The 12984-nt window shown below is 39.4% G+C and overlaps 1 protein-coding gene across 2 annotated transcripts in view; it reads left to right on the forward strand.

Moving 5' to 3' along the window:
* Positions 1 to 12984, forward strand: part of LOC108095520 (high affinity cGMP-specific 3',5'-cyclic phosphodiesterase 9A) — a 115662-nt gene that overhangs the window by 82979 nt on the left and 19699 nt on the right. For both annotated transcript variants that reach the window (XM_017196637.2, XM_017196638.2), the window contains exon 4: positions 11146 to 11471. In XM_017196637.2, coding sequence (XP_017052126.1) covers positions 11146 to 11471 — 326 coding nt within the window. The remainder of the gene's footprint in view (positions 1 to 11145; positions 11472 to 12984) is intronic.

A 12984-nucleotide genomic window follows, 5' to 3' on the forward strand; every position in this document is an offset into this window, starting at 1 on the left:
TTTAAAGTATATAGTAAACATACCTTAAGGCATACCTTAAACATTTTAAAGTAATTAGTTAATATCAACATTTAAATGCTTTTTGAGCTGATTTCCTTCTCCAATCAATTTTAGTTGAAGAATAATTGTTGCTTACTCTCACTAATCTAACATTCATTAACATGCAAAAACTCCAGTTTAAAATTCGTTTTGTGGTTGCCGTCAAGGGCAAAAAAAAAAAAAAAAAAATAATAAAGCGAATCAAAAAGAACGCGAAACGATGAGAAATCAAATTTTCGTTTTTTTTTTCAGGTATTTACGCCTCTGGCGTTTTCCATTTATGTGTGTGTGTTTTTCTTTGTATGTGTCTGTTTTCTGGGGTGTTGTGTTCTTTTTTTCCATTTCTGCACCAACAGCGGTGAAAATCGGGAATGGTAGGGAAAGCGATGGAAAGCCAACGAAATTCAAGCATTCGGTGCGTGGCTTATGTATTTTTTTTAATTTACTGCTGCCCTGACACGCCCCTTCGAACGCCCTAACGCCCCCTTTCAGAGCCAGCGGGCAAGTCAATACGGTGCCAATTACCGTGAATACGCAAACAGAAAAGCACACACACTCGCACACACACACACACGGATCCGAAAGTCGGAGAAAGTGCGAGTGGTGAAAGGCGGTTACAATATGCAGATGATTGTAAGCCCATCGAAGTTATCGATAACATATGGTTGCAATGAAGTGCCATCGCTAAGCCAAGGATGGGTTGAAAATTATTGAACTCTTATCAAATTGCACTTGTTGAACTTGAATAAAACTACTTTACATTTTTCGAATATTTAAATAAGTCAGGTAGAGGTAGTTATTATACCTTATTTATGTCTCAGCTTTCTAAACTCTTCAAAAGTCAAAAAAGAACAACATTTTCTGCAATTCTTACACGTTGTTGACATTTTAGTTATAAGAGAAGACATAAGTTCATAAATCCTGCTGACATGTGAAGAGCAGAGTGACGCAGTCAGTCACATAAGCCGGATCGGCAACTTTTCTCAGTGACAAAAATATCCCGGCCACTTTAGCTTTTGGCTCTTGTGTTGGCCAAAATGCTTGGGCAGCCCTTCCGACACCTTCACTTTGTTTTTATTAACTGCTGACGAAGGATTTACCAATCATCTGGCCTTTTGCACATACAAATTACGAGCAGAAGTCGAACAGGAAAAATAATAATAATGCGCAAGGCGAAAATCAAGCGAAATTAGGGGCCGTGCCGCGCCCCCCATGTGTATTGATTGCTGCCGGAAGGACATTGCAAAACATTGCGATAAAAATCCATTTAGATGCGCAAATAAGCAAAAATCAACAAGGAAATTGACTTTGATGAGCGGAGAGACGAAAACGACTTGCAGACACAAAGGGATATGTAGTATACCAGATATACTCGTATATATTCCCTTGTCTCACAACCGATGTAATGCGGGAAATTTGCGCTAATTTTTTGGCTTTTCTCCGTCTGTGTCACGCTGCGAAAATCGCAGAACATTTGGGGGGATTTTCGGAGACGCGCAGAACGCGAGCGAAAAGTATTTAATAAAACAATTGTTTTTTTCCCCCGCTGGCGCAACACGAAATTTTGACAGCTGTCAAAACTTGACTGCACAACCGACATCCCAGCAGAGCGTCAATAATTCATTTACTGACAGTTAAAGCAATTAAATTGGGTCCCCACATCAACCACCGCCGCGAGTTTCTCCCCCTTCGGGGAATTCTAATACGTTTATTTGCGTTAAATTCGATTTGAGTCGGCTTGCCTCTTAAGTCTTAAGAAAAAGGTTTTAAGATTTGCAAGACTGCTTTGTGGTTACTCAATAAATTAAATATATAGCAATATAAGATTTTTAAGAAGATAAATTAATCATGAACACCTTTAGAAAATTTAAAAGTTTCCCCACTGGATTAATAAAATCGTTTAAATCGAGTTTCAAAGCTTAATGCTCTTTAAGGCGAAGTTTTCAATGATTTTTGCGCTGAGAGGATTTTAATTCAAAAGCCAGGCGTAACTTTATTTTCGCAGAGCTATTAATTTACAACAAAGAGAGAGGGGAAGTGAGGAAAAGTCTGAGGCTAACCGGAAAAATGTCAACCGCTGTGGCGTGTATGTGTGTATGTGTGTGTGTGTGTCAAAAGTGCGAGGGAAAGTGTGTGGAAAGTGCGAGGGAAAACTGCAGAAGCTGGCCGGCGGAACGCTCTCTAAACTCATTTAATCAGCACAAAGCGTTTAATCTCACTAAATGTGTATATAACGCACACAAGGGCAAATCGGGCGGGCAAATATCAATCAGCGTTAACCGAACACATACATATGTACACTTATATATATATATATAATTCGTATATGTGTATGGGAATCCACTGACAACCACCGTGCAAATTTAATCAGTTATAATGCACTTCATCATGAACTTGATGGACTCTCCTGCGTACGAAGGGCAGAGATTCCCATAGAAAGCCCAAAAAAATAAGTAATGGCAGACATGTAAAATGTATTAGCCAGGCAAGAGCAATTTACACAAGTCAATTGAATATTTACAAAGAAAAACAAAGAGCCGGGAAACTGAAAACCGAGGCATGCAAAACATTTTGGAAAGCTCGACAGGAATCCAACGAATGCGTACGACATCGCCAGTTCGAATTCCATCGATTGAATGTAAATCACAAATATTCCGGGTAAAAAGCGAACAGACTGCCATAAATCAAGTAGTTGGAAATAGGAGTGAAAAAACTGAACGCAATGATGACAGCTGAGCGGGAAACTAATTAGCTGTTGTACGTTTTTCAGGTTCTAAGCTAGATGTTTTTTTGAAGCAGTAGAAAGATTTATTTTATACTTAAAAGTGGCAAAAAAAAAAACCAAACAAACTAAAAAAATAAATACAAAAAATTGATTGGTAAAATAAATAATTTCTCTTGATTTTACAATTTTTGTTCGTTTACTTTTAGTAAAACTTAAAAAAAAATTGACAAAAATCACAATCACATTTGTTTTCGGTAAAACCTGAATAAAAAGGGGAAGATATTTTCTTTCGTTTTTTGAAGCTTTTAAGAATATTGCATAAGAACGCTGTCTTCGCCATTTATCTGCTCAATTGCATGTTATGTGCGCCCATTTCCCATTTTCCATTTGGTATACATTCGAGTCTGACCTGTCCCCAATTACCCAATAAATCGCCGACAACCTTTGCCCTGGAATCGTCCTGTTTGTCCTGCTTGTCCCGGCTCGTCCTGTGCCATTACATGACCCATTCCATGTCGTGACCCGGCCCCGTGTCACCCATTTAATCGGCCACAAATTTTTAATTGACCTCCGTTGACGTGTAATTAATATCTGATGTTGCTGCTGTCGGCTTGCTCACCTTGTTATTTGTTGGCCTGCTAATGTCGTTCAATCCAATGATCCCCATAAATGCCAAAGGACCCTCATCATCGCGATTGTAATCGTCATCATCATCATCATTGCCGTCGTCGTTGAAGAGTGAAGAGGAGTTGGGTTCGCAATGGTTTGGCCCCTGGCTATTTATAGGCCACATTGGTCCAACCATTTTGTCCCGGTGTATTTGTGGTATTTATTTATAGCCCCCCTCCCATTCCCCCTCCTATTTTCACCTTGTATTAGCAGTTATGATTGCCGGCACTTCGGGCATTCCGCTCTGTTTGTGTTTGTATTTGCAATTGCAGTGTTGCAGTTGCACTTTCGTGGCGTGCTGCGTGGAATGCATTACGCATACGACACGTTGCATGCGACAGTCCGCAGCCAATTCGCTGCAGCCTACAAACCCATTTCGTCTGCGGTTGGGCCATTAAAACCGTTTGTGGCTTGAACAGCCAGCGGAGAATATCGCCAGCTAGTCGATTAGTGGATACACCCTTTTTTCAAGCTGTGGAATGGATGATACTCATTTTAAAAATATATATCAACCAAAGAAATACAAACCACCACTAATTGTTATTAGAAAAAAATATTAGTTAGGCATAAGCATAGCTGGAGCATTTTTCAATAACTTTAAATAAATGCAATTAAAAACTAGTTGACGCAAACAATTAAAAATTTTTTAGGTATAACTGGTATAATTGCACAAGCTAGGTAATTACAGTGGTTTTACAACTAATAAAAACTTACTTTAATTTAATGATTGTTTGCAATTTTAAACTGTATTATCTTTTGAAGTAATGGCGTCTATATATTTTTTATTTACCAAGATTATAAGTCAGGTTAAACCTTATTTGAAACCAGTTTTTAGACCCTGTATTTTATTGGTTGTTAGCAAATGAAAAGCATTAATGGCCCTTAAATAACCCAGAGTCAGTCAAAAATGCCCACTTAATTAGAGGGTATTCCCATCCACCGACAGACACACACACACACACACACATACACACAGAACAGTGCACTCATACATGCATGCAAACTGGTAAGACAGGCGAACCAAATTGATGGACAATCAACATCAGGTGAAGCTGAGCGATTGGATAAGGGGAAAGGGGATGAAATGTACGACCAAAACGAGGGTAAAAAGGAAACGAATCAGCAGCCAAATACGATTGCCAATTTCATGGTTTTTCCCTCCCACTTTCCCCACCAAACCCCCTTTCCCCCCTTTCCCCTCGTTTTTTTGGGCCGTGTGTTTGTGTGCGCGAGCCCCTAATTGAAACTTGTCTTTGGCCATAACCCTGCAACATGGCCTTTAAGCTACAGTTGTTCGGCTGAATATCCCACTCATATATCATGCGTGCGCTCTGATTTATTTCCCATACAAATTCGAGCGTTTAGCGGCAGGAAGAGCAAACATATTGATCACCATTAGTGGAAAATCAATATGCGTATGTATTGTGTTTGTCGCCTCAATAAAACAATTTTGTTGCAGCTGCTTTTATGGGGAATAAATAATTGCAATAAGTATGTGTGAATCATTTTGAAAATATGAAATTAGTTTGCTTCAATTTTCCAGTTGATATTTAAACGTATTTAAGTTTCAAGCTTTAAAATCTAGTTTCTTGCCATTTTAGAAAGAAACATTTGTATATTTTTCCCTCTTATAATTTATACCAATATATTGAGCCACCAAATAAATGTGAGGAAGAAAAACAACTTTAATTTTAAGGATTGGGAGATTGCAGAATGCTGGCTGGGAAAAAGAATTAATTCACTCTCCTAACTCTTGGTTGATCCTTTCCAGTTAATTATTTCGCGCTCAGTAATTCCCGGGAGTAGATATATCTGTATATATATATATATCTGTACGTATAGAAGGTAAACGGAAAACGGGAAAAAAGCGAGTAGAAGGCACTCTTGTCATTAATCTCCCACTCCTTATTTGCATCCTCCTAATCTGTTTCTTGGCATTGCCCCGCCTCATTTGTTTAGCCGCCTCCGTATTTTGGGCTCCGTGGTTTGTCGACGTGTCGCATTGTGGCCAAAATTTGTCATTTGTTGTGCGTTTAACATGCATATTGAATGGGCTCTGATAGAAGAGCTCCCCGGCACATAAAAATGAGGCTTGTAGAACACGTACGCACGACTCCGGGAGCACTGTGTTAAATAATTAATTACAATCCATTAATTAATTAGACAACGCAGCGGGGGTCATTAGGCTAAGCAGCCCCACGAAAAGGGGCCAAAGGCCAAAGGACACTAGGAGAACCTCAGAGCCCCAAAACAACAACAACAACAACAAAAAAGGAACAGAAAAGGGGGCAAAAAGTGGAGGAAAAAAAAAAGAAACATTTGATACGACAGCTTGTACACATAATGCGGCCATAATCAACAGCCTTTTTGTCCCGCTTTTTGCCCCCTTTTTCCCCCTTTTTCCCCCTTTTCCCCCCCCTTTTTATTGTTTTAAGGAGGACAGCACTCATATTTTATTGCACACTGCTAGGCGTGAAATTATCCCCCAACACAGTTCCATAATTAATGGCATTCATTCGGTTCACTTTTTTTCGCTTCCTCAGCATTGATTTATATTCCTGAATCCCTTTTAGGCGGTGAATTTACCACTTGACATCCGGAATTTGACACAAAGTTAACTTGTTTTCCATATTCACAGAAATCCCCTTCACTTTTGGCAAAAATAAGAGCCTTAGGTTAGGTTGTTGTTTTTGTTTTGTATAGATTTCCATTTATGATGGAATAGGTTTAAATTTTAAGCCATTCAAATTAGTTTCAGAAACAATTAAAATTTACAAACAATAACCTGACCATTCAACTTCTAGAAATCGAATCTATTGTAATTTATACTAGTTTATTTGTGTTGAAAACTTTTAAGGAAGCCCCCCTAAAAAAGCAAACGCAATAGTTAAGGCATTCAGCCGTAAAATAGGATTAAAAGGCTTTCGATTGAACTTTTTATGAAATGCGCTCACACCTTCGCTTAGAAGTGTCTACAAACTTTTGGGTGAAAAACACCCAAGGATTATTTTCCTTTTGCCCAGGCAACCAATTTAAAAATGGATTTTGTGCATAAATTTCGGTCACCGGTGAAAGAGAAAACCTTCTTAAATTTTGTGGCCAGCAGGAATCATATTCGCATGCACGTCCTTGCCGACTTCTATCTAATTTCGTTCGCATCAAATTGAATATTTATTAGGTTCACGGAAATACCTTCCGTCCATTGTTCATTACGAATTCATGCGATGCATTTTCACCTGGACATTTGCTCAGTTTGCAGCAAAAGCAGAAGCATCTAAAAGCTGCCACCCGCTGCTTCCCTTTGGCATTTCACCGATGACAGTTTTGTATTTTTGGAACCGGGCGGCCATCTCGAGTTTCGATTCTCGATTCTTGATTCTCGACTGACTGTCAGCTGGCATCGATTATGCATCAGGGCATAATTCAAACTGTCGCTTCGCTTAACGTTCGCCATGAAATGCAATTGGCAGAAAAGGAAAACCCCGCTGTCTAAGAGCAAACTTTGCCGCATCGCAAGTAAAAACAATTGAATTATGGGCCATGAGCTCTCTCTCGCTCTCCTTTTCCGGTGCGTCACTTGGCCAAGTTGCTGTGGGCCAAGACCGGCGGTCTGATAAATGGCCAAAATGGTAGGTGGTCCGAGCGAAATGGAGTGCAGCTGCCACACGGCGTATGCGCAATGTGAGAAAAGGGGGCGGAGGAGATGAATGCAAGCAACCACCCACTGACCACCGAAGCCATTGCAACAATTGCAATATTTGGCAGCAAATTTTATTGCCCAACTCGGCTGGGCACAAAATATCCAGTTCATTTATCAAGTCCTCTGTGCGCCGGCAAATTGGCAAACGAAACTGCACAACAATGAAACTGCACCTAAACAACCAGGAAAAATGGGAAAAAGGACTGTGGAAAAAGCCATGTTTTTGCTCTGTTTTTCCTGTTGGTCTTGCCGCAATTACTTTGATTGCTAATCAACTGCAAATTGTCCAGAACCATCGATGTGCATTACTCTCTGTCTCATTGTCGCTTCTCAATCAATCATTGATTTTACGCCCTTTGTAAACTATTACTGTTTGTGTGGGAAATATAATTGACAGCCAGTATTTTGCATCTGCGACTGTCAGCGCTGTGCGGAAAAAGAAACCGGTAAAGGGAAAAGAAAAGGGAAATGTGAGGAAATGAGAGGAAAGCCCAGTGACATTTTCATATTATACTTGCATATTTCGATGCATCAAAGTTGCATTGAAGGAAACTCTTTTCCGGCGAAGGATTTGGGGAAAAAGTCTCTGGCAGAACTCATCGATCAACCTGTCACCTGACTGGAAAATCGAGGAGGGAGAGGGGTGGATAGGGGGTTACTCCGGATATCGAACAAATTTTAATTCAATTTCACTTTATGTGCAGGCAGTGAATAAGGGCTCTCGCCCTTGGAAAATGTAAGCCTGCTGAATGTCTTGCAAAAACAGTTTTATTCCAGTTTCATGTTTGAATTGAAAGCAGCTAAGCTATCAAATAACACTATTTACCCATATTAAATTCATTAATCAATTAAGTTATCACTACACTTTAAAGCACTCAATCAGCTTAGCTTATTAGCCGTTTATTGGCCCTTGTAAATTCACAATTAGCCTCCGAGCAGTAGTCCAATTAGCCGATTGAATTACCACTCACAACCAGTCATGATTTTTTCATGATTTTCCCCCATCGCATCTTCCTTGGCAGCGTTTTTCCAACCGAATCTCGCTTATCGTGTGTAATTATCGACTGCGCACCGAGTCTCACTATCCATCTATTCTCCCCCCAGCCCGCAGACCCACCAGCTCCATTGTAAATCAATCTGTCAGTTAATAACGAAGCAACCTTTCATTACCCCTTCGCAGAATCTGCCTTTCTTCTCGCAAATTTTTTTTCCACTTTCCCGTTCTCGTTTTGTGGGCGGGCAATAAGAGTGTGCAAATAGAGAGGCAAACAAACAAAAACGACACAGCAAAAAAATAATAATAATAATAAAAATAATAATAAAAATGATTAGCTTAATTAAATATTATAGAGCTAATTGTATTTTGATTGAAAGAATAAATTCAATTTAAAATTTATAAATACATGTTTCTATTTTGGATTTTGGATTTAATTTTGGTTACTTTGGTCTTAAATAAGACATTGAAATATAGAATGAAGACTTAACTGGTATTTCATTTGAGATCTTTAAATCAAAAAATTATAAATTAACAATTAAATTTTGTTTTAACGGAATCTATAATTTCAATAAATAAAACAAAAGATAAAGAAATTCATGAAGGAAAAGATATATAATTTATGAAAACCAAAAAATAAATATTAAACTTAACTCTTACAATTTTGGGTAACCCTTCAAAACATAAACTTTTTGTTTGAATTACCCTATATTTTAGTCACCCATTTTTTTGACCAGTGCACTTAGTCTATACACACAGCATATCAGAAACGCGACGGCGGCTTAATTAAAAATTGTAAGTGGCAGTAAATTAATTATAACCGTTGCCCGCAAAGTGTTTGGCTTGCAGCACATGTGGGCGGCCATCAGCGGGAGGCGTGGCACTGCCACTACTCTGTCTCTGTCTGTGTGTGTCTATGTGTGTGTGTGTTTGTGTGCGTGTTTGTGTGCGTGTTTGTGTGTGTGTGTGTTAAGCAAGTATCTGTGTGCGAGTGGGGCTTGCGGGTAGGGGTGCACTTCAAAGGGAACCGTTTTAATCAAATTTCGAAGAGTGGCACCGCTTGTGATGTGGGTAAAAACGAATAGAGGAAAACCCCGAACCGAGCGAAAGGGGTATGGGAAACTGTCGGAAAAGTCAACTCTCATTACAATGAGATCTTTGCAAATTCTGGCCACCATTTCCCCGTTCCCCTGCCCTCCACTTTCGACCCGTAACCAGCTGGAAAAGTCGCTTGAAAGAAGGCAGGAAGTTGTGTCCTTTTGTCCCAGCAGCGATCTATGAGTATGTAGTAGACCCATAGTCTTTTGGACTCTTCCTTCCCCAAAATTGCAAATACGACAAATGAAAGAGGGCGTCATGGAATGTCCTTTGATAGGGGATTTTCCTTTGTCACTCGATGGAAAGGAAGCAAATTTGAAATCACTCTGAAACCTTATGCGAAATTCCCAATAATTTCATATTGTACCTTGGTTGACCAGCCATGAAATTTCAATGGCGATTTAGTGAGCTTAAGAGTGGCATTTTATTTCAAAGTTTCTTCACTATTCTATGCAAAACAATGCTTTCATTTGTGACTGAAAGGGTTTTAAAAAGGGGTTAATTATTAATTGTTGTTCTGCAAATGACTGAAATTATAATACCCTCCGCAAGAGTATAGGAATATAATTACTTCGGGACTTTTCATTATATTGACAACATAAACATTAATCCAAACTATATCTTTTTTGGTTATTTTAATGATTTATTTAAATTATTAAAACAAATTTTAATTAGCTAAAAAGTTGAAACCGGTCTAATTTCGATACAGCCACTATCCCAGCTTGACCTCCTTTGGGCCCCAAAACAAGGAGGAAAAAAACAAAAAAAAAAGGACTGCTGGCCAACTTCATTAGACGGCCGAAACACGAAGGCTAGTTCATTTCCCTCTCAAGGGTGGCCCGCAATCATAAAATGTTTTGATTCATTTGCAAGCTAAATTGAGGCAAAACATTTCAACTTTTCCTGGATCGCACCACCTGGCCCAAAGGGGCGTTTCCCAGAAGGGGCGGAACGGGGTGGGGGGCGTGGCACAGCAGCTTCCGCCGGCGAAGGTAAACTATCTGGCAGAGGACCACAGTTCGCTCACTGCTTCATTTTCAGCCATTGAAGCGTGCCACCGATTGAAAATTGAATTTCCCGCCTATGGCGCTGAAATAAAAACAAAAACCAAGGGGGCAAAACAAAAAAAAAAGAAACCAAAAACGAAACGAAATACCAACCTCAGAAGATGGAAAAAGACGAAAAAGGAAGCTGTGCCACCGGTTTAGACCAGGCCAATGTATTTCCGTTGATATTCGTGCCCGGCAAGTGGATTTTGATTTTGATTTGGATCTGAAGTCGGATTTGAACTTGGCTTGGATATTTGCCTGTGCTTCTCGCCCGCTTTATTTGCAATAATCCAAATTGCCATGGGTCGAATCGGCAGACTGTATTTCCTGTTTCGACTGCCTGATTTATTTATTGAAAAACCGAGCAGCTCGACAGATTTCCACTCGACTGCCGTCTATCTGTTTGTCCGTCTGTCTGGCTGAAATTCAGTTCAATAAATGGCAGGGAATCGATGGGCTGAGGCAACGTAAAATGTTATCGTTTATATAATTCGGTTTAAAAAAAGTGTTTCTAATTTTTGGGAATAGTAAGAAATGCTTCACTCAACATAGAAACTATTATAAACATATAAATAATTCAATTAGGCTTTTGTTTTTCTGTCAGTGCAAATATAAAAAGTTAGATTAATATAAAAACGGCTTAATTAGCTGATTACTCCTGTCTCAAATATATATATGTTTATAAATTGGTCTACACAACACTGAGTTATAAAAGTATAATAAGTTTGGTAAATCCTGCTAATCGTGGCAATATAAATGTTGGCTTGCCCAGTATATTTTGATGTTCAGCAGTGAGATTAAGGTTTAAGATCACTTTGGTTTATGATGCCCCCCATTAATCCAGTGAAATCTACCTTTTTTTTGTCGGCAGGTCTATCCAAGCGACCGATGGGCCCACCGCATCGTAAAAGCAGTCTACCAAAGCATCAGGAGGTGAAGCGACGCTTCCTGGAAATTTGTGATACGACCTTCTCGGAGGAGGTGAGGGCCGCCCTGCGCCTCCCGGCCTTCGATTCCTACGAGTGGGGCGACGCCGACGTCATCCACCTCATGCAGACCATGTTCGTCGAGCTGGGATTCATCGAGAAGTTCAGCATTCCGGTGGACACGCTGCGCGAGTGGCTCTACGAGGTCTACAAGCACTACAACGAGGTGCCCTTCCACAACTTTCGCCACTGCTTCTGCGTTGCCCAAATGGTGAGTACCTCTATTTCTATATAACTACCACAAAAAGTTCATTCGATTTGAGGTGATTTATATTTGAAAAACCAAAAAAAATTCCATGTTTTGTAAAATTCAAAACAAGTAGGCAACATATTCAAAGTAGTTCTTAGTAATGATTAACAGAATAACCATTTGCATTTCTTGGAACCCAGAATATGCTCTTTATAATTTTCATACATGCTTTACCTTCCCATTACTGCTGTAAATAAATACGTTTTTAAATTGGAGTTACTTAAATTTCATGCAGCTGACTTCTTTGTGCTTTTCCCCATTAATATTTTCTTAAGAAACTGGTTTGCCCTCTTATTATATTTTCATAGCTTAAATTTCCAATAAGTATTTCTTGTAACTACAACATCACTGCTCATTATTTCTGGGTATTATTCTCTCATTTTATACAAGATAAATTAAGGGTTCTTTAATTTCATATAGCTGCCAAGTCAGTCTGCGCTTTTCACATGCACATTCTTCAAGTACAAATTACTCGAAGTGAAATGTAAAACGCGCTGTAGTTTTTCCTTCGTTCAGCAATATAAATTGGGATTCGTGTCGCAGATTATTAATAAAATACTTCGGCGTGTATATGAAGATATTTCCATATATTTCCATACCGAACATGTATTCCCATAATGAATGCATGTAAATGTGTATAAATGCCTGGTCAGACTTTGTGACTTGCAATCGATATAATGTGGGAATTTTTATACGACGGCACATAAGTATTTCTATATCTGAATCTGTATCTGTATCTGTTAACCTGTGTCTGCTTGTCTGTGTGTCTATATAAATGTGTGTGTGTGTGTGGGTTTCGATGTGTGGCTTTGTGTGAGTAAGCACAATAAGCGGCGCCCCGTTGTATGCAATGCAAAAATAAACTAAAGCGCCAAAGGGCAATCCACCCAAAACGCTCACACAGACACACACATACACACACACATACAGATACAAATACACGTGCGAACGTGATTCCCTCTGTGTGCGAATGTGGCTTAGAGCAGGGCCTATTTTTAGCTGCCAAGATACGGCCAAGATACAAGATACGAGATACAAAGAACGGCAGAACAAGAATTCGTTTCCCTTTTAAATAGCAACACTTTGGCCATGGGAAAGCGAGGGAAACTGGTCACTCACCCAGCATTGTCAAAAAAAAAATACGAAAAAACGAAATACATATATATACAAAGTCGACCAAAAAACCACCCAGCACCACCCACTTCCCCACCGAAAAAAAAAAAAAATAAAGCAACCCACCGAGCACTTAGAGCAGCGACCCACTTGGCTGCTCAAGTGCCAGCGGAACATTTTTTAACCTACATTTTTGGCAAATGAAAGTTGCCTGGTGTTGTTGCATCTTCTGCCAGCGAGTTCCTTTCATTTACTTGCCCGAAAATACCCTGTACTTTCATTACTTGGGAGTATAAGATACAGGATTGGCGTAACTACTTTGGTATCTGAAAGCTTTGCCAGCGTTTAATTGAAAAGGAAA

This window comes from Drosophila ficusphila, unplaced genomic scaffold (genome assembly GCF_018152265.1).
Source record: "Drosophila ficusphila isolate 14025-0441.05 unplaced genomic scaffold, ASM1815226v1 contig_198, whole genome shotgun sequence".
Taxonomy (NCBI): domain Eukaryota; kingdom Metazoa; phylum Arthropoda; class Insecta; order Diptera; family Drosophilidae; genus Drosophila; species Drosophila ficusphila.